The sequence below is a fragment of the Hippopotamus amphibius genome, chromosome 4 (genome assembly GCF_030028045.1).
Source record: "Hippopotamus amphibius kiboko isolate mHipAmp2 chromosome 4, mHipAmp2.hap2, whole genome shotgun sequence".
NCBI classification, from domain to species: Eukaryota; Metazoa; Chordata; class Mammalia; order Artiodactyla; family Hippopotamidae; genus Hippopotamus; species Hippopotamus amphibius.
The window spans coordinates 30,551,581-30,576,951 of NC_080189.1; the positions used below are offsets into that span (position 1 = coordinate 30,551,581).

The 25,371-nt window shown below is 37.7% G+C and overlaps 1 protein-coding gene across 1 annotated transcript in view; it reads right to left on the minus strand.

Annotated features, from left to right (window-relative positions):
- CPED1 (cadherin like and PC-esterase domain containing 1) overlaps window positions 1-25,371 on the minus strand; it is a 270,311-nt gene that overhangs the window by 224,487 nt on the left and 20,453 nt on the right. The window contains exon 3 of the mRNA XM_057732280.1: window positions 21,859-22,042. Coding sequence (XP_057588263.1) covers window positions 21,859-22,042 — 184 coding nt within the window. The remainder of the gene's footprint in view (window positions 1-21,858; window positions 22,043-25,371) is intronic.

A 25,371-nucleotide genomic window follows, 5' to 3' on the forward strand; every position in this document is an offset into this window, starting at 1 on the left:
AAGTTAATCAGCTATACATATACATATATCCCTTCTTTTTTGGATTTCCTTCCCATTTAGGTCACCACAGTGCATTCAGTAGAGTTCCCTGTATATACAGTATATTCTCATTAGCTGTCTATTTTATACATAGTATCAATAGTGCACATGTGTCAATCCCAATCTCCTAATTCCTCCCACCACACCCTCTTTTCCCCTTGGTATCCATATATTTGTTCTCTTTTTTTAAAGTGACTTTCTTTTTTACAGATTTTCATGCCACTTCTATAGTCTTCTATCAAAGCATAACTGATTAGATGTGTGTCCATGTGTGTTTAAACTTTTACTGCTTCAAGACTATTGCCTGAGAGAAAATTCTGATTATTGCATTTTACCAAGTTTCTAAAAGTCTGAAATTCTCACCAGTTTAGGAGACCTTCAAAGAAACAAACTCTGCAGCAATTTAAAAATCAGACTGCACCTAACGCTCAGATATTGGTTTCTAATACCATTCTCCAATAAGAGGAACCTGGGGTCCTTGGAAAGATACAGCTGATTCAAGGGCTGGAGAAATAAGTATACAAGATGAGTCTAGAGCATCGTAGTGCCAGAAAATGAGGAAGAGCTCAAAACCAAGCAAAAAAACAAACAAATAAACAAAAGCAATGATGGAGGTATATTAAAGCGGCACAGGAACCAATGGTCCAAACTCGAACAATTTGAGCAAAAAATAAGTAAAGTAATATTGGTATAAAATAAATATCCATTAGTGCATACTGACGTAAACCAACTATTGAATATATAAATAAGTGGGGAGGAAGAGACAAATCTCTGCTGAGGAAAAACAGCAAATAATTTCCATAGCTGCTACAAACTCAAGGAGGTAGATCATAACTTCTTAGTCCTTCAGCACGAGTTGCATACAACGACACCCTTCCAAAGAGTCCCGTATGGAAAGGGGAAATTAAAGTATAATTTTCAGTGGAAAAACCTGACAAACACTACCTCAGTCAGGTGATTAAGGTTAATCTCAACAGCGATAAGTCGTGTGGGTTGTCCATACCCTTGATATGATATGATGAAAATGATGCTTTACCTCTGTGGTCTTAATCCCCCAAACCATAGCCCTAGGCTACTCAGGAAAACAGCAGGCATCACCCAGTCGAGGGACATCAAACCATCTGACCAGTTTTTCTCAAAACTGCCAAGGTCATCAAAAACAAAGAAAGTCTGAGAAATGGCCACAACCAAGAGAAGCCTAAGAAAACACTTAACTAAACGTAATGTATCCTGGATGGGATCCTGAAAGAGAAAAAGGACATTAGGTAAAAAGTTTAAAAATTTAAATAAAGTACAGACTTTAGTTTTTTTAAAAAATCAGAAGAAACATATTCCCCAGGGAAAATAAGATGATGACTGTTAAGTATATGACTGTAGCTAGACACATATTAATTACACATCTCACCAAGCATTTTATATTAAGAATGTTGTATTACAAAACCAATCTGCACTACAATGCAGACAGTGAAAAATAATTACTTTCTATACAAGATGGATTCTCCAATAATGACAATTCCAATGATATTTAAAATACAGAGGACTGAAAAACAGATCAAGGTCAGGGTTTGACACCCCCATCAATACACGCAGCTCCCCAAATTTCTAGCCTTTCTTTTCACTTGTTCCCATTTCTCTCTAAATTCAGCTCCTTTGGTGATTTTCTTTGCATTCATTGCTTTAGCTATTGCTTCCCTACTACTGACTCCCAAATTTACATTCCTCAACCTTTCTTACATTTCAGATTTCCAGTTACATCCTAGGACAGATGCCCTGCTGAACACGTACAAATCAGAACCTGCATCTCCTGCCAGAAATCTGTCCGTCCTTCCATTTTTCTTACCATCAAAGGTATAGCCACCCTCTCCCCCTCAGGCTAGAAAGCATAACATCATCTTCAATTTGTACTTGTCTCCCATTCCACTCCCCATTGATTTCCAATTCCCGCCCATTCTAAATTAGCATTTCTGAAATATTTCCTGACCTTTCCAAATCCTATCACAGTCTCTGAATCTAAGCTCTCACCATCTCTGCAAAGTCTCCTATAGTCACTTGCTTCTATTTTTCCCTTCATTAGTCCACCTTCCTCCCTAAAGCCACAATCATCCTCTGAAAACACAGATCTTTTAATTATCAACACAATACAGATCAAATTCCTTAGCAAAGCAATGGAGACCCTTCATACCCACCCCAACCTAGTCCTCTAGCCCTTTCCCACAAAGCAGCACTTCCCAACCCCCACTTCCTCTCAGCCACATGGACCCATGTTGGCCCCTGAGACTCCGTACACTTTCATTTATTTTTTAAATTAATTTTTATTGGAGTAGAGTTGATTTACAATGTTGTGTTAGTTTCTGCTGTACAGTAGAGTGAATCAGTTATACATATACATATATCCACTCCTTTTTAGATTCTATTCCTATACAGGTCATTACAGGTCATTACAGAGAAACCGAGTAGAGCTTCCCAGGCTATACAGTAGGTTCCTATTAGTTATCTATTTTATATATGGTAGGGTGTATATGTCAATCCCAATCTCCCAATTCACCCCCCCTTTTCCCCTTGATAACCATAAGTTTGTTTTCTATATCTGTGACTCTATTTCTGTTTTGTAAATAGGTTTATTTGTACCATCTTTTTAGATTCCACATATAAGTGATATCATGTGATATTTGTCTTTCTCTGTCTGACTTACTTCACTCAGTATGACAGTCTCTAGGTCCATCCATGTTGCTGCTCATGGCATTATTTTGTTCTTTTTTTATGGCTGAGTAATATTCCATTGTGTGTGTGTGTGTGTATATATATATATATACACCACATCTTCTTTAACCATTCCTCACTGATGGACATTTAGGATGCTTCCATGCCCTGGCTATTGTAAATAGTGCTGCAATGAACACTGGGGTACATGTATCTTTCTGTTTCTCCAGATATATGCCCAGGAGTAGCAAGGGATTAATCTCCAAAATATACAAACAGCTCATGCAGCTCAATATCACAAAAACAAACAACCCAATCAAAAATGGGTGGAAGATCTAAATAGACATTTCCCCTAAGAAGACATACAGATGGCCAAGAGGTTCAACATCACTAATTGTTAAAGAAATGCAAATCAAAACTACAATGAGTTATCACCTCACAACAATCAGAACAGCCATCATCAAAAAATCTAGAAACAATACATGCTGGAGAGGGTGTGGAAAAAGGGGAATCCTCCTTCACTGTTGGTGGGAATGTAAATTGGTACAGACACTACGGAGAGCAGTACGGAGGGTTCTCAAAAAAACTAAAAATAGAGCTACCATATGATCTATACACTTTCAGACCTGTGTGCCCTAACATGCAGCTCATACTGATAAATGCTCTTCCCTCCAAAATCTGCTTGAGAAATCACTGTCACATATCAAGTATTCCACTAGTGACACCTTCCTAGACTCCCACATTCAGAACTGGTCCCTTCCTTTTCTGTTCTCTCAGAACATTTTATTTCTGCTCTTCATACTGCTCCTATTGTATCTTATATTACAGTTAAATATGTACATCTTTCCTACTCAAAAACAGTCCTTGGATCTGTAACATTTTCATATACTGGAAGTTTGTTAGAAACGAAAAATTTCAGTCCCCAACTTAGACCTCACCAAATCAGATTTGTCAACTACAAAATCCCCAGTATGCACACGTGAGGTTGAGAAACGCTGATATACACCTCTGCCCTATAGTTCTTTGAAAGGTCTCTAATGCTCTCTCTCCATCCATGCCAATTTTAGTGTCCTACACATAGCTCATGTTTAATAACTATGTGTTAAATAAAACATGTTTAGTGTCAATTATAAAATATTCTGATGCCTGGCTATAATGTCCTTGTCATAATCCTTGCAATGAGGTTGATGCTTGAAATTGGGTTTTTATTACTTGAGTACTTGACTTGAGTTTTTGATAGACACTCATTGTACCAAATTCCACAGAATGGTGCAGGAGGTTTTAGTGTATAATTAGTGTGGTGACACTTCATTTAACCAAATATTATTCCTTCTTCCTGCTTTATTAAAAGTCATTTTGCATGACTTCTTTAAAATGCAGTGAATAAAACCTAATCATATCTGGTTTAACATTGTATAATAATACACTGGGGACTGTGTGCAATCTGAGGGAGGTGGGAGTCATTGATTTAAAATTTATTCTAAGAATAATTCCATACTAATTCAGCACAGATGAGAATCAAGTCTTGAGAAAATATAGCTCACTAACATGAGAAAAAGAATCAATTCTCTCAATGGCTTATTACTTAATGCCACAAGTATTTTAGGATTACACAGTTCTTATTCATAAAGCATTATTTTCAATAATTTTTTGAGATCTGCTTAAACCAATCATAATATTTCTGTGAGATATTTATGAGGCAGGTCTTATCTTCCATTTTCAAATCAAGCAATAGATAATCTAATGAGCTTGTTCAAGATCATTCCAAAAAGCAGATGGAATCTGACATAAAACTCAGAACTCCTAGTAATAACAATAGCACTATTGGGGGACCATTATGAAAATTAAATGAGCTAATACTTGTAAAGTGCTTAGGACAGTGCCTAGTAGATAAGTACTACATAAGTATTTGTTGTTTAATGAATAGATGATTGGGTGGGAGGTAAGTTACAGGCAGATAAACTTGGATCTCAGTGGTAAACTTTGAAGAAACATGTGTGACATCTTCTATGTGTCTTGCAGTTTATTATTTAAGGCTTCTGAATAGAGTGGTATGGAGTGTCATTTAGAAAACACAGAAAATAATCTCTCTCAACTCTGCGTTACCCTCTCATGTTTCGTTAATAGGCCTTCGTACCATAGGAGGAGAGTATGTTAGCTCAACACTCACCCATAGGTGGTTTTGATCTAAGGGAAAGAGAGGACCTCATCAGTATGAGGCCTCAGTTAAAATTCATACATGTTATCTAGAACTGGGATCAGCAGTTTTCTCTCATTGGCAGTACAAGTACTTTTGCTAGAAGATGTGACATCTTGAGCCCTGAAAGTGATGGTGAAGGAAGGTACATTTTCATGAGTGAGTAGCAATGAGCCCCATGTGGTAGGTGTGACCTAACTAGTTAGGCCACCCTGTGGGACCCTAAAGGGGGTGCTTGAGGTTAGGAGGGACTGGGTAATGGGTAAGCAGGGCTATTGCCTAAAACATGTTCCATCCACTTCATAATTTTCTTAAAATTGGCCCTACTCCCAGATGCCTAGGGGGTGTCAGAAGTGTCTCCTGAGGCTAATAATTCTGTCACCTATGAGATGAAGGATATTTAGGCTAATACGAAACTATGCCAAGCACTATTAGATTGTACCATAGTATTAAAGTGTATTGTTCCTACACATCTGAGAAGCATATTTTATTCCACATGTTTTAATAGAATTCTGCACAATCAGTGTTTCTTCTAATCTCATAACATTAGTTTTCCATCTCTCCAGAGATTCTTGGAACATAATTTGTTATTTTTCTAACTATTTACTACTCAAAATTTGTATAGTGAATTCCCTTTTTGATTATCCTTATTTAAAACCATTTTCTTTATTTCTTTTACATTTTTAATTTTAAGATTTATGTATATAGTTTATTATCTTTTAATGCTTTAATTTCTATCAAATTGACTTCCAAGAATAATATCGTTGGCTTAAAAACTTTAAGTATTTCAAATGTTATAGATTTTCCAGATTGCTTTCCAAAAAAGCCTACAATATTGCACATTTCTACAGGCAATGTATGAGAGCTTCTTTTCCTGGAATGCCCACCAGCAATTAGATGATATCACCAATTTTGAAATTTGTCAGTCCTGTGACTGTAAAGTGATATGCTAGACTTTAAATGATCTTTCTGTAGCTTTTTGTGAATTTCATCATCTTTTCTTCTTTGCTTTGGCATTTAGATGTGAAAATATAAACTGGTTATTCATACCCTTTGTATAAAAAAGATTTACAAATAAAAAATTAAATTTAAAAACAACATTTGGAAAAACAGAAATATTTTTAAATTGATGTGTAAGTAAAACTTCCTTTCCTATTTAAAAATTTAAATGATGTGCCATTTTTAACTTCATCAGATTAAAAAAATATAACATCTGATACTGAAGATCCATGGAGAACTAGCATTGTTGATACAAGTGAAAATAGGAACCATCATTTTGTAGAGGAATGTGGCAGGAGGAACCACAGTTTTAATATTTCACCCATTGATACAAGAATTCCACATTACACCCAAATCTCAAAAAAGCAATATAAGCAAATATTGCAGTATTTTATATTAAGTTGAAAAAATTCTAAATATCTGTCAAGAAGAACTTGGTTAAAAAACTATGGTATACTCACAAAATATAATACAAAAAAGAATGAAGCAAATATTTTTCATACACTTTCAAGACACTAGGATGATATTGTGGTTAAAGTCTCAGGTTTGGAGACAGGCAGTCCTTGGGTCAAACCTCAGCTCCACCATTCATGATATGCACTGTTTGGTTCCTAATCTGTGAAACAGAAATAGCTACCTTGTGGACCAGAAATGAGAATTCAACACGTTAATGTATATAAACTACATAGCACAGTGCATTTACTTAATGATCAAAAAAGGCTAATTTAAAACTAGTGATATAACAATTTATTACAATTCTTAAAAACTACATTGATATGGCAACACTTTTATCACAGTCTTTATTTTTATCAAAATATTAAAAATGTATTGGGAATTCCCTGGTTTCCCAGTGGTTAGGACCCTGTGCTTTCACTGCCAGGGGCCCAGGTTCCATCCCTGGTCGAGGAACTAAGATTCTGCAAGCTGTGTGGTGCAGCCAAAAAAAAAAAGTATCTGTTAAAAGATGGGGGGTAGACGACTGCAAAAAGAAGCAGGAGGCAAAAGGGCAGGATGTAAGCGTGTGTGTGGGCATGTGGATGTATGTGTGTGTGCCTGTGTGTTATGCTTAGAGAGATGCCAGGAAACATGCACAACATTGTTTACTGTGTTATCTCTGGGTGGTGGGATTTGGAGTGATTTCCACTTTCATTTTTGTACTTGCAAATGTTTGATTCAATATTCTACCATAAACATATAACACCTTTATAAATGGGAAAACTATTTACTAAAAATGTGGTTTGAATATGTGCATTCAAATAAAGAACTATTATTCTCTAAGAAAAACAGACACTGAGGCTTTTCAAACACGGTACATCTTTCAAAGTACTGTAAGATGCCAATCAACTGCTATATGAAAATGAAACTATACGTAAAATTAACCTAGATCTCAATCATTTTAAAGCTCAAAATGTCTCTGATGTAAAGTGATGTAGAATACTCAGTGTGACAAAGTAACAGAATTTCTTTCCATAAGACAAGAAACAAAATCAGTTTCAGGGTGCTATAGTCATGCTGTGTACAGTTGTGAGTTAGAGATTTCAGACAACACAAGGTAAGGTTTTTCTGATAAATCTTAATAGGCTATTTCTCTAACAATGAACAAATAATGAGCAGGAATCCTTCAGCAAACAAACCAATGGAAGGGCAAACACTCATTATTCCTGATACTGGCTCTCTTGGATGAGCCTTCAGATTACCATGGAATGTGCCTGCCATTCTGGCATTCCCAGCATTCCTACCACAATGCAAGTACCAATGTCCAGTAGAAACAATCTGTTTTATACTACACCTGTGAACTTGGCTTTCCATGCTACACGTCCATAGAACAACAATTTTGTGAGTGCAACATTTACAACAGCAAAACATTAGAAATATCATAAATATCCAACAATATGGGAAATATTAAGGACATTAAATTAAGCAAATATTAAACATATCCAGTAATACAATTTTATGTAACAAAGTTTCTACGGCCTATATTTCTGATATAATAGTATGCTAAAAAAGCAAACTAGAAAATTGTATAAAATGTATAAAAATCTTGTAAAGAAATATGTCCCAAATTAACTTGTCTTTGTTGGTGGCATTTTAGGTAATCTCCCTCATTCTCTATTATTCTTTTTATATATTTTCCAGTTAAACTAAATCTTAAGTATCATCTAATTCAAAAAATCTTAATCTTCTGTAAAATGAAAGGATTCTAAGAAACTAAGTAACTTAGTCATGGTTTCATATAGACATTGCAACCCAAGCCAGTATTCCTCTTTTCCATAGTACCATCTTGCTTCTCATTGGGAGCATATAATTATTATTTGGAATAAATCATCTGTCCATATTTTTACCTTGATCCCACTACCTTCAAGCAAGCACAACATGTCCAAAGACAGTTTAGATTCAGCTACCTTTTGCTATCATTTTTAAATGGGATCATTGGTCTTGACTGTAAAGAACTAAGTTAACTTTACCAAGGTTTTGCATATCAACTCACAATTAATGGGTTTAGCATCTGTGCAAATTTAGGAGGGGGCTTCTCACCAAGGTAGAAGGTTGATTCAGGGTCCTAGCAAGGCAAAAGGGGAACTGTTTGGCCATTAAATACTTAAATAGGAAATAGGCAGAACATCTTTGTGCTTCTGGGAGAAATCCTGAAAATCTGTAATAAAGAAATACTTAGGACAGTAGTTTTCAACAAGTGGTCCAGGACCTACACATTAACATTACCTGGGAATTTATTATTCTTAACCCACCTCCCCATTCTTACAGAATCAGATCAACTGGGAGTAGGGCCCAGCAATCTGTGATTTAACAAACCTTCCAGACAATTCTGACGCATGCTAAGTTTGAGAATCATAGTCCTGGCAAATTGGTAGATATTATGGTCGAGCTTTGCCAAAATGATGTCCCTTAAGAAAACATCCAGGGAAGGATTCCCTTTACCATCTGGTAGGTATAAAATACAGAGCTAGCAATTAGAGAAGCAGAGCCCCCTGAGAGTCATCTCTGCCCTCTACATCCCTTAATCACTTGTTTGGTCACTCTGATAACGAGATGGAATGCTAAACAGATTTTTAAAATTCCAAGAGTTCCCTGCTCTAAATAGATCATTTTGTTGCATGAATAATGAGACTCACATATGACTTTCATATTTTTCCTCAGAGAAAGAGCTGAAATGAGTTATTATTATTAAAGGTTATTATTAACTTACTGGCAGAATTCTTTTTTTGAAAATAGAGACCTCACTGGCTTGACTGACTCTGAAACAAGGTTACAGAGAAATTTCACTAAAGGCAGTGGACATGTGAGTTCTGTTCTTCAATTGGTTTTGCTCAGACACAGCTCGAAGCACTTTTCATTTTGCTCCACAATACAGCTATTTCCTATCAAGCGCTCACTATTTTTTTCTCTAAACTTCGAAGAAGCAAATGATGCTTGACTATCTGAAGGAATTATTCAGCTCTTTTATTGGTATATTTGTAGGTTTATGTCTTCAATTGCTTATTAATTTATTGTGTACCTACTAAGTATACACAAGACACTGTCCTGTGCAGAATAATGAATAAATAGATGAATAAAATACTCCCTGTTCTACAAGAAGTTTTATCATATACAAGGGGAGATGAGATTAACAGACAAAAATTATACAAAATACAACACAAGCATAATCCAGGCATCAGAGGTGTATGAAGAATGTGTGATCAGGCCTTAGTTAACTTGTTTACCATTTCGAGTTTGAGGGGAATCTATAGGTGAATTTATATAATATATAAATTTGCATTTTTAGAAATGGCAGAAAGGAGGAAATTCTAGGAGACAAAAGCCTCAACAGCACTGCAAAGTGGAAAGCTTTGAAATGTGACCCGGCAAAGGTGAGCAGACCAATCAAAGTGGTTCTCCATCTTGCCCACACATTAATATCACCTGTGAAGCTTTTAAAACTAATGACGTCCAATATTCGGAGAAAACTGTAATTTGAAAAGACACATGCACCCCTGTGTTCACTGCAGCAATATTCACAATAGCCAAGACATAAAAACATCGAAATGTCCATCAACAGATGAATGGATAAAGAAGATGTGGTACATATATAAAATGGAATGCTACCCAGCCATAAAAAAGGAACAAAATAATGCCATTTACAGCAACATGGATGGACCTATGATCATCACACTGAGTGAAGTAAGTCAGATAGAAAAAGACAAATACCACATGACATCACTTACATGTCGAATCTAAAATACGACACAAATGAACTTATCTACAAAACAGAAACAGATTCACAGACACAGAGAACATACTTGGGGTTGCCAAGGTTTGGGATGGGGGAGCAGGGAGGGATGGTTTGGGAGTTTGGGATTAGCAGATGTAAACTACTATAACAACAAGGTCCTACTGTATAGCACAGGGAACTATATTCAACATCCTGTAATAAACTATAATGGAAAAGAATATGAAGAAAAATGTATATACATGTATAACTGAATTCCTTTGCTGTACAGTAGAAATTAACACAACATTGTAAATCAATTATACTTCAATAAAATAAATTTTAAGAAAAGAACTCAGTAAGACTCCACGCTTCCACTGCAGGGGGCACAGGTTAGATCCCTGGTTGGGGAATTAAGATCCTGCATGCCATGTGGTGTGAACAAAAAAAACAAAACAAAGCAAACAAACCAAAAAAAAAACTCAAGTAAAATAAGAACTAACTTTAGGCCAATAAAGTTAAGAATTAAAAAAAAAAAAAAAAAAAACACAGTGACGCCTAGATCCAGTCCCCTCCCCCAAATTCTGATATAATTTTCTGAAGTGGGGCCTGGGCATTGGCTTCTTTAATTTTCACATTCTCTGGGTAATTCAAGCGTGAGGAGAAGCCTGAGAGCCATGCTACCGCAGGGATGAGGAAGTGTCTGCCTCCATGGCATGGGAAGCTCTGAATGCTGGGCTAAGAAATTTGCATTCTATTTAGGAGGAAATAAGAGATCATTGAACACTTGTGCACAGGAAAGTAATGTGAGCAGAGCTGTGCTTGTGGAATATGAAACTGGCACTTGTGGTGAGGATGTATAGCAGAAGGACGGGACCAGCATACGGGAGAGTAATAGTTAACTGTGACAGCACAAGAGAGGCACAGTAACTGTAAGCAGCATGGAGCCATGGCTGAGAGAAGGCACACTTTACAGGGCTGATGGTGCCCGATGTGTGTTGTGACTGAAGGAGAGAGAGGACCTGAGGATGAGCTTTAGAGCCTACGCGGCTGAGGGAATGCAGTACTAGTCAGAGAAACGTGGCAGCCAAGACCCACCGAGTGGAAGCATCATGCATTATCCATCACTTATACATGCCGAGGCCCGAGGACACATAAATCAAAACATCTATTAGGTACCTGGAAAATCCATGCTTTCTCAAAACTCTGCCTATAGACAGATTAGGATTCAACATTATTTAGAGGTTATATCCCCAGAGGAATTTTTTTGAGACATAACTGACATCTAACATTATATTAGTTTCAGGTGTACAACATAAAGACCCTTTCTCTCTCTCTCTCTCTCTCTCTCTCTGTGTATGCATATATATAGTGAAATGATCACCACAATAAGTCTAGTTAACATCCATCACCACATATAGTTATACTTTTCTTTTTTGGTAATGAGGACCTTTACAAACTATTGTCTTAGCAACTTTCAAATATAAAATACAGTATTATTAATCATGGTCACCATGCTATAGATTACATCTCCAGAGCTTATTTATGACTGGAAGTTTGTAGCCTTTGATCACCACCCCCAGCCTCTGGCAACCACTAATCCAGAGGAGATTATTGAATCTGTAGAGTAGAAAAATTTCTTGAGGGAGTATCAAGACAGGGGAAAAAAGATGACTAGGGATAAATGTCTTGGAGATATGCTCATATTTGGAGGACGAACATAGAGGAGGGGTCAGAAAAATGGGAGAAGCAGGCAAGGGCACTGTGAAGGAAGTTAGGAGAGAAAAGGGTTTGTTAGAAAATCTCAGACCCTGTAGCACCCACTCAGGGCTAGCTAGGATGGTGTTTATTCCACTGGTTCATACATTTCACCAAGTTTGGGAAACACTGCTACAGTAAGATCAAGGAAATTGAGAAATTATCTCACTGAATTTACATTAAAGCCTGATTTACATTCTACTCAGGCTCAAACCTGCTCTTCTACCAAAAACACTGCAACCATAAATATAGTGGCTGGGTTTTGTAACAAAAATGAGTTTCTTGGTAAATTCTGAAAGTACAATTTTGGGAGGTGTGGTGGGGTGAAAGTCTGATTTTTGAGGGTTAACTAGAGTGAGATTAACAAGGAAAAATAAATCTACTTTTCCTTAAGTCTTTGCTTCCCAAACTGTGGTTTGGACTTCCAGGAAGAGACCACTGTTAAGAGGAAGCAACTTTAGCTAAAAATAAGACAGAAACCAGACAGGATATTCAGGGGGAAATAGTAATTAACTGAGGAAAGTCAAGTCTAAAGAGGAAGTGATTAGGGATGTTTCAACAATATTTGTAACATTGAGAGTGGAAAGTAAAAGTGATACAAAAATTAAGAGCCAGTCTTGAAAATACGGTTAGATGCTCCCAAACTCCTACCAAATTGAGGACAAGGTCTAAAACATTAAAAGCAGCTAAATCTGATAATACACTAGTATGGTAAACACTCTATATCTGGAGTCTCCAAACTCCCTTAAATTAATCCACACACTCTGTCACTTGAAAGGTCCCATATGAAGGAGTTTGTTTTCTTTCCTGGAGTTTTTATCCACCTAAATATAATACGAATATTTGTTTTTACAAATTAAATCTGTCATTCAAGACACAGTTTAGTCTGTGGCAAAACCAAGCCAAAAAAGTCTAATTTCCAAACAAAACAAAACAAAACAAACAAACAAAAAAGCAAAACCCAGTCTTTTCAATTCTAAAGAAATACGAAAAGAACAATGACCTGTAAAAATTACTTATAAAAAGATAAAAACTTATAAAAATTTCCATGCTGCATCTTTTTAAAAAATAAAAGCAGAAGAAAGTGCATTTAAAGAAACAGTACAAAGAAAGTATCTTCAAAGCTGCATTACACACTTCCTGGCCATGGAAAACTCAAATCCCCAGTCTAGTCTCTATGAAACTTAAAAAGATTAAACAATTAGAAAGAAGCGAGGCCTGAAGGAGAAATGCTAGGGATTTCAGTAAACATCTGGTTACCATTTTCAATTGAAAGAACTAACCCACGTAAAGGAAGTAGTTTAGTTTCTTTGGAGTAAAAATGAGACAGTGGCTTTTTGTTCCTTTGCACAGTGGAGGGTAAAGGAAACATCAGAGTAGGGAGGTCACTCACAACTCAACTTTTATAAATAAGAAAGTTTTTGCAAAAACTAAAGTAAATTGAACTCAGGTCCCTATAGTATAAACAACTCAACCGAGTTAAGGTTAAATAAACATTCCTTGAGCTCTCCTCTGCCAATTAAAGAACAAATTCTGTTTGGTCGTAAATACATCAGTAATTCTATGAGCAATGAGGCAAACAACAATAAACCTGAACACACAATTACCATGTGTCATAATACAATAAAACAGAATGGTGCAGCCCTAGACGTTTCTTTGATTCAATTTCTTTTCTCTTCTAGTTTGATTAACTAAAGGCACAGAAGTGCCTCTGATACCGTCCAAAACCTATTACTTGCCTAATAAAAAACGTATGTCAAGTGTGTTCGAGGCAAAATACCGACACGGCAAAACACACTGTGCCTTTTGAATGTGACCTTTACTCTTTTGTCTTCCTGCTAAACGGTCACAGTGCATATTAAACTCAGGAAGGCAGCAGGGGTGCTGGTGTGGGGCTGGAGGGGAAATGGAATGAGGAGTTCATTAGGCTCTCAAATTTTAAGTGATGAGACGAAGCATCTGCTATCAACGGGCACTGCTAGCCAAAAGGGACCACCTCCAATTTTGCTTCCAGATCCATGTTTCTGCACTCCTTCTTTGCTTCCCCTTCCACTCTTCTGCCCAGAGGACAGGAGACTAAAAACAAAGACTAAAGAACAGGAATCCTAAAATGATACAGGTTTAAAATCTTGTCTTGCTTTCTCCCACCTCTATGTACAAATGGTATAGCATGTCCCAGAACTGCAGATTTGAAAATGGCATGGATGGTGATTTTTCTCATTCTCCTGGGTAATGAAGCAACTCCCTCAGCAGCATCTCTGCTTTGCTCCCATTCCATCAAAACTTCCTACCCTTTGAGATGGGCTGTTCCACTGCTGGATAAGTCTGATTGATACAATGTCCATCCTTCAACAGGTCCTATGCCTTCTAGGGTTACTACAAATAAATCTTGTACTCAAGCGACCCCTTAAACAATGGGAATACAACAATATTGGCCCAACTACTTGCAGGGCCTCCCAGAAACGGTCTTTTCAATGGGAACAATCTATTTTCTCATTCCTGCTACAGTTCTGGTTTCTGCTACAACTGTAGAAATATGCCCTCTTCAAGTATACATAAATAATTCCGACCCAACAATAAAATACACTCTGCGTCAGAGTCTCTTGAACTACATGTTACTTAGACTCTACCCTGGGAGCAAGTTTAAAACTTTTGGAAAACATTTATTCTCTCTTACGCCACTATGCATTCTATGAGCTAAAACAATGACTTACTAAATAGTACCTGGATGCTATGAAAGAGAAAAATTTGATGGTGCCTCTTTCTTTTTCTTTAGAGAAGTACATTTATAAAAATTCTGGGTCAGATGATATGTTTTTCCAAAGCAAGGGACTGGAAGAGCATGACAGTGAATATTTTACACTATGATAAGAAAAGAACCCAAGAGCATAAGGCAGAGGACACAAACAGGACCTAAGTGACATGATGGGGTTTTTGACCTTTAATGCTATCTACGTTCATGAGCTGAAAAAGCTATATGCTTACTTTTCCATGTCCTTTATTGGAGAGAATCTTTAGGTAACGCTGTGTGTTCCATTGTTTTACAGAATATTAAACCCTCAATGAATCAACTGTTACCTCTAAGCAGATAACCCACAAAACGACATGTCTTGCCCTGACCTCCAGTCTCTGCTAAATACATCCATATGAAAAGCTCAAGGCACCCGAATCTGCGTATGTTTAGAATTAAACTCATCCACCCTCCCCACAAAACCAATGGGGCAAGGAACACCGCTAAAGGAGGAGTCTTGAAAGCCAAAGAAGGGAAAAACTCTTAAAAATGGACACATGCATTAAAAACCTCAACAGTCTAGAACCGTTTGATGTATACAGTATTAGCTCTATCTACTATTGATCATGTGGTTGAATTCTTTTTGTTATAACAGCAGATTTGAGCATGAATAGAATATCAGTTTTCCTATAAAGTTACATAAAAATGAAAGGTTGAGGAATTAAATTTTAATGTGAAAGTCTGAGGTAGTTCACTATTTAAGGGGTTCAGCTGTTGGTGTACTATTTTATCCTCGTTTATTCATGTATTAGATAAATATTGATTGAATGCTCCTCTGTGGAGGGCATGGTTTATGTGATAAGCTGAGCAGACAGGGCTCCTGACCTCAAGGAGAAGACAGATATTTTAGAAGTTAAGTTGTTTTTTCCTAATGGAGTGATCCAAGAAACTGTGTGTTGGAATTTCAGGAGGGTTTACAACCCAGATCTCTCAATGAATACCTGTTAAGTTGGGAGGGAGACCTGAAAAGGACTTGACAGGGAGACCATCACGTTCATTTAACGCAAACTATCCAGTAGCAGCATCTTTCCATGACTTACAGAACGCACTTTAAACATACCTCTTCACAAAGGAATATTCACAGTCTCCTTTCTGTATCTAGTTGCTGACAGCAGGAGCAATATTATCTCCCATTTTTGGAGGGCCTACCACGTGCCATTCTCAGAACTATCTCAAGACAATCCACTACAAAAGAGAAAACCAGGGCTTTGAGCGGCTAACTTGCCCAGGGTAATGCAACCATTAAAGGGAACACTAGGGCGTCCAGCCCAGGTTCAATCTTACTCCGCACTTATTCTCTTTAATTACCAGTCTACTAGTTCCCCAAGAAAGCAACTATTGAGGTGAAGTTCTTCTTACTTACTTAATTGAAATCTCAACTTCTTTATGGCTTCTTTTTGAATACGAATGAAGAAAAATTTGAAATACGTTTTCCATTACGAAAGTTAAGATTGGTCTATAATAGATGTTTCTTTTCCATACAAACTGCAGGAACAGCTTTTGGCAAAGTAGCCGTTAGAAACAAACCTTCAAAACTGGACTAAATTTCAAATGATACATGGATGTGTTGGACATTTTTAAGAGTGCAGGTGAATGTAAATAAAACTATGGGAGGATAGAAACTATGAAATTATAAACAGGGAGGGAAATAGGCTTTTTCTTTTTTAATATATTTTCTACAACCTTAAGTAATGATCTGTATCTCTCACTCTGTTGACTCTATCTTTTAATAGTGCACCCCAAGAACACAGTTGGGTAAATTACAGTATCCTTAGTGGGGGGAAAGCTGTAACAATAGTATTTAAAATACCATCTTCAAACACAATATATCAAATGTAATATCAATACAAATATCAATAAATATGATTTATCACAGTATTAACCCTAGCCCTTCCTAGAAATGCTTTCACTATACCATGCTGTCATGTTACACTCTCAGCTCGAACTGGAAGGTTGCTATGTAAACCAAGATATGACATCCACTTCATTTTGCAATACAAATGTTGCTCTGGCCCTTGACCTACTACACAATGTCCTCAATTTAAATCTCTTTGAAAAAGTTGTTTTAAATGTACTACCTGGGCATGTCGGAGATCAGGGGAAGGAACTATAGAATTCCCTCCGTCCTGAGAGTAAAACTTCTATTCTTTCCCTTGTCACTCTGGGTACTTGGCAGCTCAAGCCAAACCTAAGCCGAAATTATGGTAGCTAAGAGGAACATCCAGTTTGAGCCCTAACTTTATATTTCCATTTTAGTAATCTTATTATTATATGTTTGACTATAAACCATCGAATCCTTTTTGAATGAGGTTTGATGTAAGTTAAAAACCTAACCTACTTCAGCCTAGAGTTTAACCATCAGCTTGGTATGAGATCAAATGACATAGAATTAGCCTAGATCCATGGGTCAGCAAATGTTTTCTGTAAAGGGCCCAATAATAAATGTTTTGGGCCTTATGAACTATATAGTCTCTGTTGCAACTATTCAACTCTGCTGTTGTAGAACAAAAACGGCCAAAGACAGTACAAAACCAAATGTGTGGCTGTGTTCCAATCAAACTTTGTTTACAGAAACAGACATTGGGCCAGATTTGGCCAGTGGGCCACAGTTTGCCAACCCCTGGCAAGAAAATTTATATGGTCTTTTACTTTCTGTATTTCTTCAAAACCCATTCCGTGTAAAACCCTCAAGTTACAAAAACAAGAGCAGTTTGAAACTATAAGAGTGACTCCAATTCTGTAGCTTTGATAGCAGTTTGTTTTTCACATGGACTATATAACACACTTAATTTAAAAGCACAGGACGTACTCAGGAGTGAACAGAAAATTGTTAAATGTGCTCTACTCTTCCAGTAATCATAAATAATTCTGATCCAATGATAAAGTCCATTGAATCAGAGTCTCTTGGATCACACCCTTCGTGATGTTGCCATGGGAATAGGTTAAGAACTTTTCTGAAAAACACCTACTCTTTTAGACCACTATACTATTGCATGTTTTGTACTAAAGCACTGATTTACTAAATACTAGCTGAACACTAGGAAAGGGAATAATTGGTTGATCCTTCAATCTTTTCCTTTAGGGAATTAAATGTTCTTACAAATTCAGGGACATAAGATATATTTTTCCAAAGCAGGGGATTGAAGGACCATAAATGTATATGTTTCACATTCTGCTAGGTTTTGTAGGCATAAATCTATAAAGACAATTGTCCTCTTACTGTTCTCAAAATCAGCTTAAAGTTGAAATGCTTATAAATAACTATACCAATAAATCTTAAGTAGTTCAATGGCATTATAGCAAGCAGACTTTTATATAGTTTTATTCCCAAAATTAACTCCAAAGATTGCTATTCTTTGAACCAATAGTATATCCTTTAGGACAGTGCTCCCCAAACTAGGCTACACATAAGAATTACCTGTGTCTGCTTTTAACATATAAATTTCTGGGCCCCACTCCCAGACTACTGAATGAGAAAAATGTTGGCGAGGCTTTACTTTGTTTCTGCCCAGAACTCCGATGGATGTGGATAAAGTTATTAAATTCTTGCTACATACTCTTGTGAGGTAAATATCATTACTGCCTTTAACAGATAATCAGACTAGGACTTAGAGAACTTAACTTGCTTAAGGTCAAATATACAGCCCTATAGTTGTTCATGTTAAAGCCACCAATTTTTTGTTATATCACAGAATGGAATTAACCAGGGAAAAACATAATGCCCATATTTGAATTTACAACTCAAGACTGCTTACTTTTCCTTTCAGTAAATGTTTACTAAATTAGTGGGAAAATTAAATACAATATGAAGCCCAAACATTACTCTGCAAGAACAGATTATACTTAATAGTAAGATGTTGCCTGCCTAGACTAGCACCCTTCTATTATTTTTTCTAATTTTATCCATTTATGGACTTAAAAGTTTAAAAAAGAAGTGGCCTCATGCTGGAAAAAGGCCACCTACGCTTCAAGGGAAGGCACAAAAAAGAGATCAGCAGAAATGATGGGGGTCGAGTCAAAAGAGAATGGAAAGCAGGTGAAATGAATGGGTAGAATAGGGAAAATGCACTTTACATTTATTTTCCTAGGACTAAGAATGTATTTTATAAATGTGTCAAATCTGCACCTGCGTACTTAATAACATTTGTGGGAATGCCTATTTTGTTTTTAATGTAATAGTTTCAAATTTCAGGTTATCAAACAGCAGAAACTGCAATGGTGAAATGAAAGATAGGTGAGGTAGGTCTCCAGATCATCCTGAATTGCTTGCACTTTCCCCAAGCTGTTCAACATGGGGAGATGAAGTTTAAACGTGCCAATATAGCATCCCACTTTCTGCTGTTGTGCAGATAGTAAAATAAACATGGGGTGAATATATGGAACTAAAGCAAAAAAAAAATGTTTACAAGAATCAAATCTCTAGAAAACATTTTTGATAGTAAGTGCTTCAAACATAATTTGTAGATTAAATGTGTGGCCATGGAAAATAAACTACAATTAAAAAAGTGGCTTTTTTTCTGTAGGTTAGATCATTGGTGACATGTTAGATGACAGTCATAGAACTTTTTTATCTCAGGTATTCGATGCACATATTCTCACAGTGAAAACTACAAAACCCGATGAAAACCAAAAATCAATTTCCCATACTGGTAAAATTGCTCTCCTTTCTTGAGCCTGATCCAGGAAAAATATCTTACTATACAAAATAAAAGAATACCCAGAAAAAGGCATGGATATTTTCAAAGCTGAGGAAATGTGGGGAAAGAGAGCCAAATCCATATTTACACTGACACATTCTGGTGACACCATCTAGTTATCTTGTGCTCCTGGGCTCGGCAGCTCCTTTTGCTGCCAGATTCTATTGCCTTCAGGCTCTCTTCGCACTTTCTTGGTATTTGGGGGCTGCAAAGTCATCCTCCTTTTTCTTGTAAAACCGACCTAAGGCCATCAAGGGAAAGAAGAGACACATTCCTTGTTTTGCAACTGGAGAAAACTGAAAATTGGAATTGATGTTGAAATGCACATATAGTCCATGTTGTGCCCACACACAGTCAGTAGCAGCACTAAGGAGGCAGAGGAACCCGGGGATTTCAGACAATTGTGTTGTGGCATTAGGGCTGGTGCTTTGCAGGATTTCAGGGGCACAGCTCATTGGGGCACGAAGGTGGTGGTTATACAGTCAATCCCCTGGCTCATCGATGGGCTAAAATAATTTACGGGATGAGAGGAAGACGAAACGTTTTATATCTTTCCTTAACACAGACAGCTATTCTGATCAATGGTTTTCTGACCATATCTTTTAGGGATGTTACAGAACTTTAGATTGGTCCTTCTTAATAGAACCAACCCCAGTGAGATTTGTAAACTTTGTTTCCAGCTGCTTTGATATTTCAGAGCTTTCCACTTCCTTTTTGTTTTTATTATTTGTTTCCAAAAGCTCAAGATTTCCATCTTCTCCTGGGGGCAGGGACCAGCAAATGCTATTCCTTAAGATCTGTCCTAAGGGCCTCTGCACATTTTTAAGAACTGTCTTTTCATCAAAGTGGATCTCTTGGGGCTTTCTTCATTGGGAGCTTTGTTAGCTAAGCAGCTTATAACTTTACCACCAACATGGTAAAAGGTGATGGTAGTGAAGGGTGATCATGGCTAAATGTCCCCCAGCCTCTTTCAATGACCACCATAAACTAGCACTTTAAAGAGCAAGCTGGGGGAGGGGGGGGACACTTCCCTGGTGGCGCAGTGGTTAAGAATTCGCCTGCCAAAGCAGGGGACACGGATTCCATCCCTGGTCCGGGAAGATCCCACATGCCGCAGAGCAGCTAAGCCCGTGAGCCACAACTATTGAGCCCAAGTGCCACAACTACTGAAACCTGTGCACTTAGAGCCCACGCTCTGTAACAAGAAAAGCCACCGCAATGAGAAGCCTGTGCATCACAACAAAGAGCAGCCCCTGCTCACCACAACCAGAGAGAGCCCGTGCAGCAACGAAGACTCAACATAGCCACGAAATAAATTAATTGTTTAAAAAAAAAGAGAGCAAGGCGGTGCCTAACTGAAGAGCAAGTGCTATGAGGATGTCAAGATGGTTGAAAGTGAAATGACAAATGAAAATAACTACGGCACTGAGATCTGACTATTTTCTCCCAAAGGAAACCATCATGGAGATCAGCAATGGATTCAAATTGCTTTTCCTCCCCTCCCTTTTGATAAATAGAATAACATATACTGTGTTGTGGCAAAGACAAAAATCTGATTAGCTCACGGGGAGTGAGTGCTATACATCCTGGTAGCTCTTAATAATGATAGATTAGTGCAAGATACGGGGCCCAAAGAGGGAGTGGGCAACGTGGAGGTGAAGAGGACAGGCACAGAAGTAAGAGGCAGAACACAGGGCTTCAAATCCTGCGCCTTCCATCACCCCAGATTGAAGATACAAGGTGAGTCACTGCACCTCTCCAAGCCTCAGTTTCCTCTTCTGGAACTGGGGGAGGGAAGACTATTTCTTCATCTCAGCATACTCACAGGCCTTCAGTGAGGATTCAGTGAGGCCAAGGATACAGTAACCACGTCACATGGTTAGTTGCTCAAGAAATGGCAGCTGGTATTGCCCTTTTTGACCCTCCTCATCTACTCAACTTTCTTTTCAAATAACTTGTTTAAAAACTCGTCTCTTATTTTTCACTTCAAATGACAGAAATAAAAGGTACTTGACTAGTAATGGCGTGTGAGATAAATATCTATACTTCTTTTACATTTACAGCCAATCTGTGAATCACATTTAAACTGGCTTCTCGAAACAATTTCCAGCACATTCCACTTGCAGTCAGATGAAGTAGCAATTTTCTTAAAATATGGAGCAGTTTGGTGCTGGGCAGAATATGTATTCAGGTTCATAAACATAAACATTTTTTATGTAGCATTTAAAGATGAACTATGCAACTCCAAAATGCTACAAAAATATAAACAAAATAATTTCAGGAATAAAGAAATGCAGCTAAAGGAAAATGAAGAGGAAGCAGAAAAGGAGCCAAGTTTTCTATGATGCAAGAAAGTTGATCATGGGTAAAAATTGGTTCGTTGTGAATTTTTTTAGAGGCAGATAGAAGCACATTCCAGAAAGTATTTAACATTAGACGGCAAGCAACTTTGGTAATTACTTTGGACTCTGACCTTTTTCTAGCAGCCCCAGCCCAAGGTCGGCACCAAGCCTTTCTTCAGCGATGACAACCGTATAGTGATGCTGAGTGAGAATGCGCTGGTGGAGCTGAAGCTCCCTTTTGCTGGAGGAAGGAGGCCGGCAGAGAACAGCTCTTCTGCCATGGCTGCCGAAGTGGGTCTCAACTGACTCTTCAATCTACAAAAAGAAAGAACACATTAAAATTCAAGGGGAAAAAGGAGCACATTTCCCTTGAAGGAGATCATTAATGCAAATCGGGGGCCATTCAGAAAGTCATCTTTTAAGTTTTTCTCTGGAAATGAAAGAAAGACAGATGCTCTGAAAGGCGGACAAGGACAAAAGCAACCTCATCTGCAAGAACTGAAGGTGAACTGTATTTTTCTCACTATTCCAGAAAGATGAAAATTTCAGGCCATGAAAACATAGAGGTCATGGAGGAATACCGTGGCATAGAAATACCGAGCTCAACTCTGGCTGAAAAACAGAAATTAATAGCGACGCTTTTCATCCGCATTGTACTTTTCTGTAGTAGTTCCAGCTGCCTTATCTTTTAACGGTTCTTTTAGGTAAACACAGTAGAGGAAACAGATTTGGGGAGGATGGATTTTGCGCCGGAAGGACATGGGAGTACAGCTGAGAAGCAATCCCAGAGCTCTCTGGAGATACATGACACTGCTGCTTCTCTCCATCAGGACCTAGCAAAATCTGAATGCATCTCAGTCAGGCAGGATGGATCTTCATGTGAGAAGAGGAGAGTAACACTGCAGTATCATAATTTTAGGTTCTTCCTTCAGTGCTTTATTGCTCCTCCAAATAAATATTCTTTCTCTCAATGATGTTTGAAATACCATTAACAAGAGGGAAGTTTTGAATTGTCAAGTAGAAAGAATGTTGACATTGAAATTCATTATAGAGTTTAATAGCAGATACTATGCGTTTTCCTGAAAATTTGTGACTAAACCTTGATATATTTTACAGCTGGAAGGAGTGATGAGATTGAATGGAGGATTAGGCAAAAAAAAAAAAAACAACAACAACAACAAAAAAAACTGGGAGATACCAAAGAAGAGGAGACAAAGGGGTTAGAGAAGGCAGATTGGGAAGAGGTAAAAAAATGAAATTGGGAATCCACATTACTTTTAGTGGCAGCTCTGAATCAAACTGTCCATTTCATGGATCTAAGACACATTTTGTACCATGTCTTTTCACTCCTTAAATGTCTTCATTATTTCCCATTGCTGATCAAATCAATTCCACATCTTTATCAAGGAATGCAGGCCATTTGAACTTAGACCCCATCTTCCTTCTCTGGTCATGTCATACTCTTAGTCATTTCCATTCCTGGTCCCACCCTGCTCCTTCAAACAGACTCCATGGTGCCTTCAATGGACAATTCCTTCCTCTCTCTCCATTCTCCCATTAGCAAACTCCAAATCAAACAGTACTTCATTGGAAAATTTTCATTGCAATACATCCTTCCATCAGCACATATGAAACTGTCTCTCCCTGATGTGAGTTCCTCAACAGACAGCCTGCATTGTCCCTGTGTCTCTAGTACACATCGTATATACTTAATAAATGATGGTATCTAGTAAATTAATGGACCGTAATGCTCTATCAAGATAGGATTTTTGAAGATACATACGGAAATCAAGAAGAAACAGACTTAGCTTGTAAACCCTTTGACGGCAGGAACCATATCCTATTTTTCATTGCATATACATGATGGCTATCTGAAGATTAACAGACAAAGCATGGTGCAGTGCAGAAGGACACAAACTCTGTAGCCAGGCTACCAGCTTTGAATCCCCTGGTAACACCAGCACTAACCGTGTGACCCTGGACAGTACCTTCTTCCTAAGGCTGCTGTGGGGATTACAGGGTTAATATTTGTGAAGTGCTTAGAGCTGTGCCTGGCATACAGGAAAGTCCTATAGATGCGTTTTTAAAATAATCATATGTCAAAAAGAGCAAAGCGTCAGGAACACTGTTTCTGTGTCTGGGCTTTGCCTGGCACAGGCTAATATGTGTGTGATGAATACAAAGGAAAGAAAGAGAACACCAGCTATCACACCTTCTGTACAGGGTACTTTGGGAAAACATGATCAGATATTTTCCCTTGTTAAAGGATATTGCATTTTATTGATAACGAAACTATTTAAACTCAAGAATTTAACTGCAGATTGGGACATAATTCCCCAACAAATGTTGTAGTTGTTTATAGTGATAAACTCTTAAGAAGGAGTATCTGAAACCAAATACAGGTTGAGCCACTGGACTCAGGAGTTAGAGGGAACCAGTAGCCCATAGGAGGCCAAAATAAACAAACATGCGTCTAGGTGAAAGGGGAAGACAGATGCTTCCAAATATATCGGTGTCACTCAAGCAAAATGCAGTGTCGAGAACTCGCTTCTCACATTATTTTTTTCCGTAATCACAGGATGCCCCTCTCAATTACAGCTGGCTCAGGTACAGCAGTGATTTCACACGAGGAGAGTGTATTTTCAAAATTCAAGTTCCTACTATTTTGAAAGATATAACTCCTCTTCCCCCTTTCCCACTCCCAATTACCAGCAGATCTTACAGAGAGCTTATTCTAAATAAAGTATTAATTACTGGCCATATTTTATCATAACCTTTATAACACACTGAAATTTTAACTCACGTCTCAGACTACAGAGAATAAATAGGAAATGAGCTTGTCTATCAAATTATGTTGTATTATCCTGTAATACAAACTGCTCCTGTCCTTGTAATATTTATAACACCCTGTATCAGCAGAATGGCCCAATACCAAGGGGTGAGAACGGTTTTAGCTGGTCCGACAACAGGTGCACGCACTGCGTGTGTGAAACACAATTATCTCAACCGCACCGGCAAATGCGGGATTACCAAATGCCCAGAGCAGCACTTTCAGAAATGAGAGCTCCTGATGACTCCTACAATTTTTTATTTATTTTATTTTTTTTTTATTTTTTATTTTTTGGGGGGTACACCAAGTCCTACAATTTTGAGGATATATTTTTAGTGGAAGAATACATTTAACCTGGCCATCACTACAACAGCTGAACTTGAGACCTGCGGGTCTGCTGGGGAAAATTTAGAAAAGAATGAGTGTTACTGGACTTTGACACTCTAAACCCCAAATCACTTCCTTCTCTCCCTTCCCCCTGACAGATCTACAGAAAAGTCCCTCAGAAATCACTTCACCAGACTACACGGAAGTTGTTTTATAACTGAACACATTATTTTTATTGGAAGGACTTCAAAATCTGAAGCCTCTATGCTGCCTTAGGATAGAGTGTTGAGATTAAGTAGCTGGAAGGTTAGATGCAGCGATGTAGAGTAGAACAGAGGAGGGCTAGGAATCAAAAATCTGAATATGGAGTCTGGCTCTGCCACTTGAGTGCTTCATCCACTAGGGACAGCGATGCAACTCCCCACACCAGAGTTTTCTCATACGTATAGCTGAAGTAACAAGTCCTACTTCACAAGATTGTATAGCG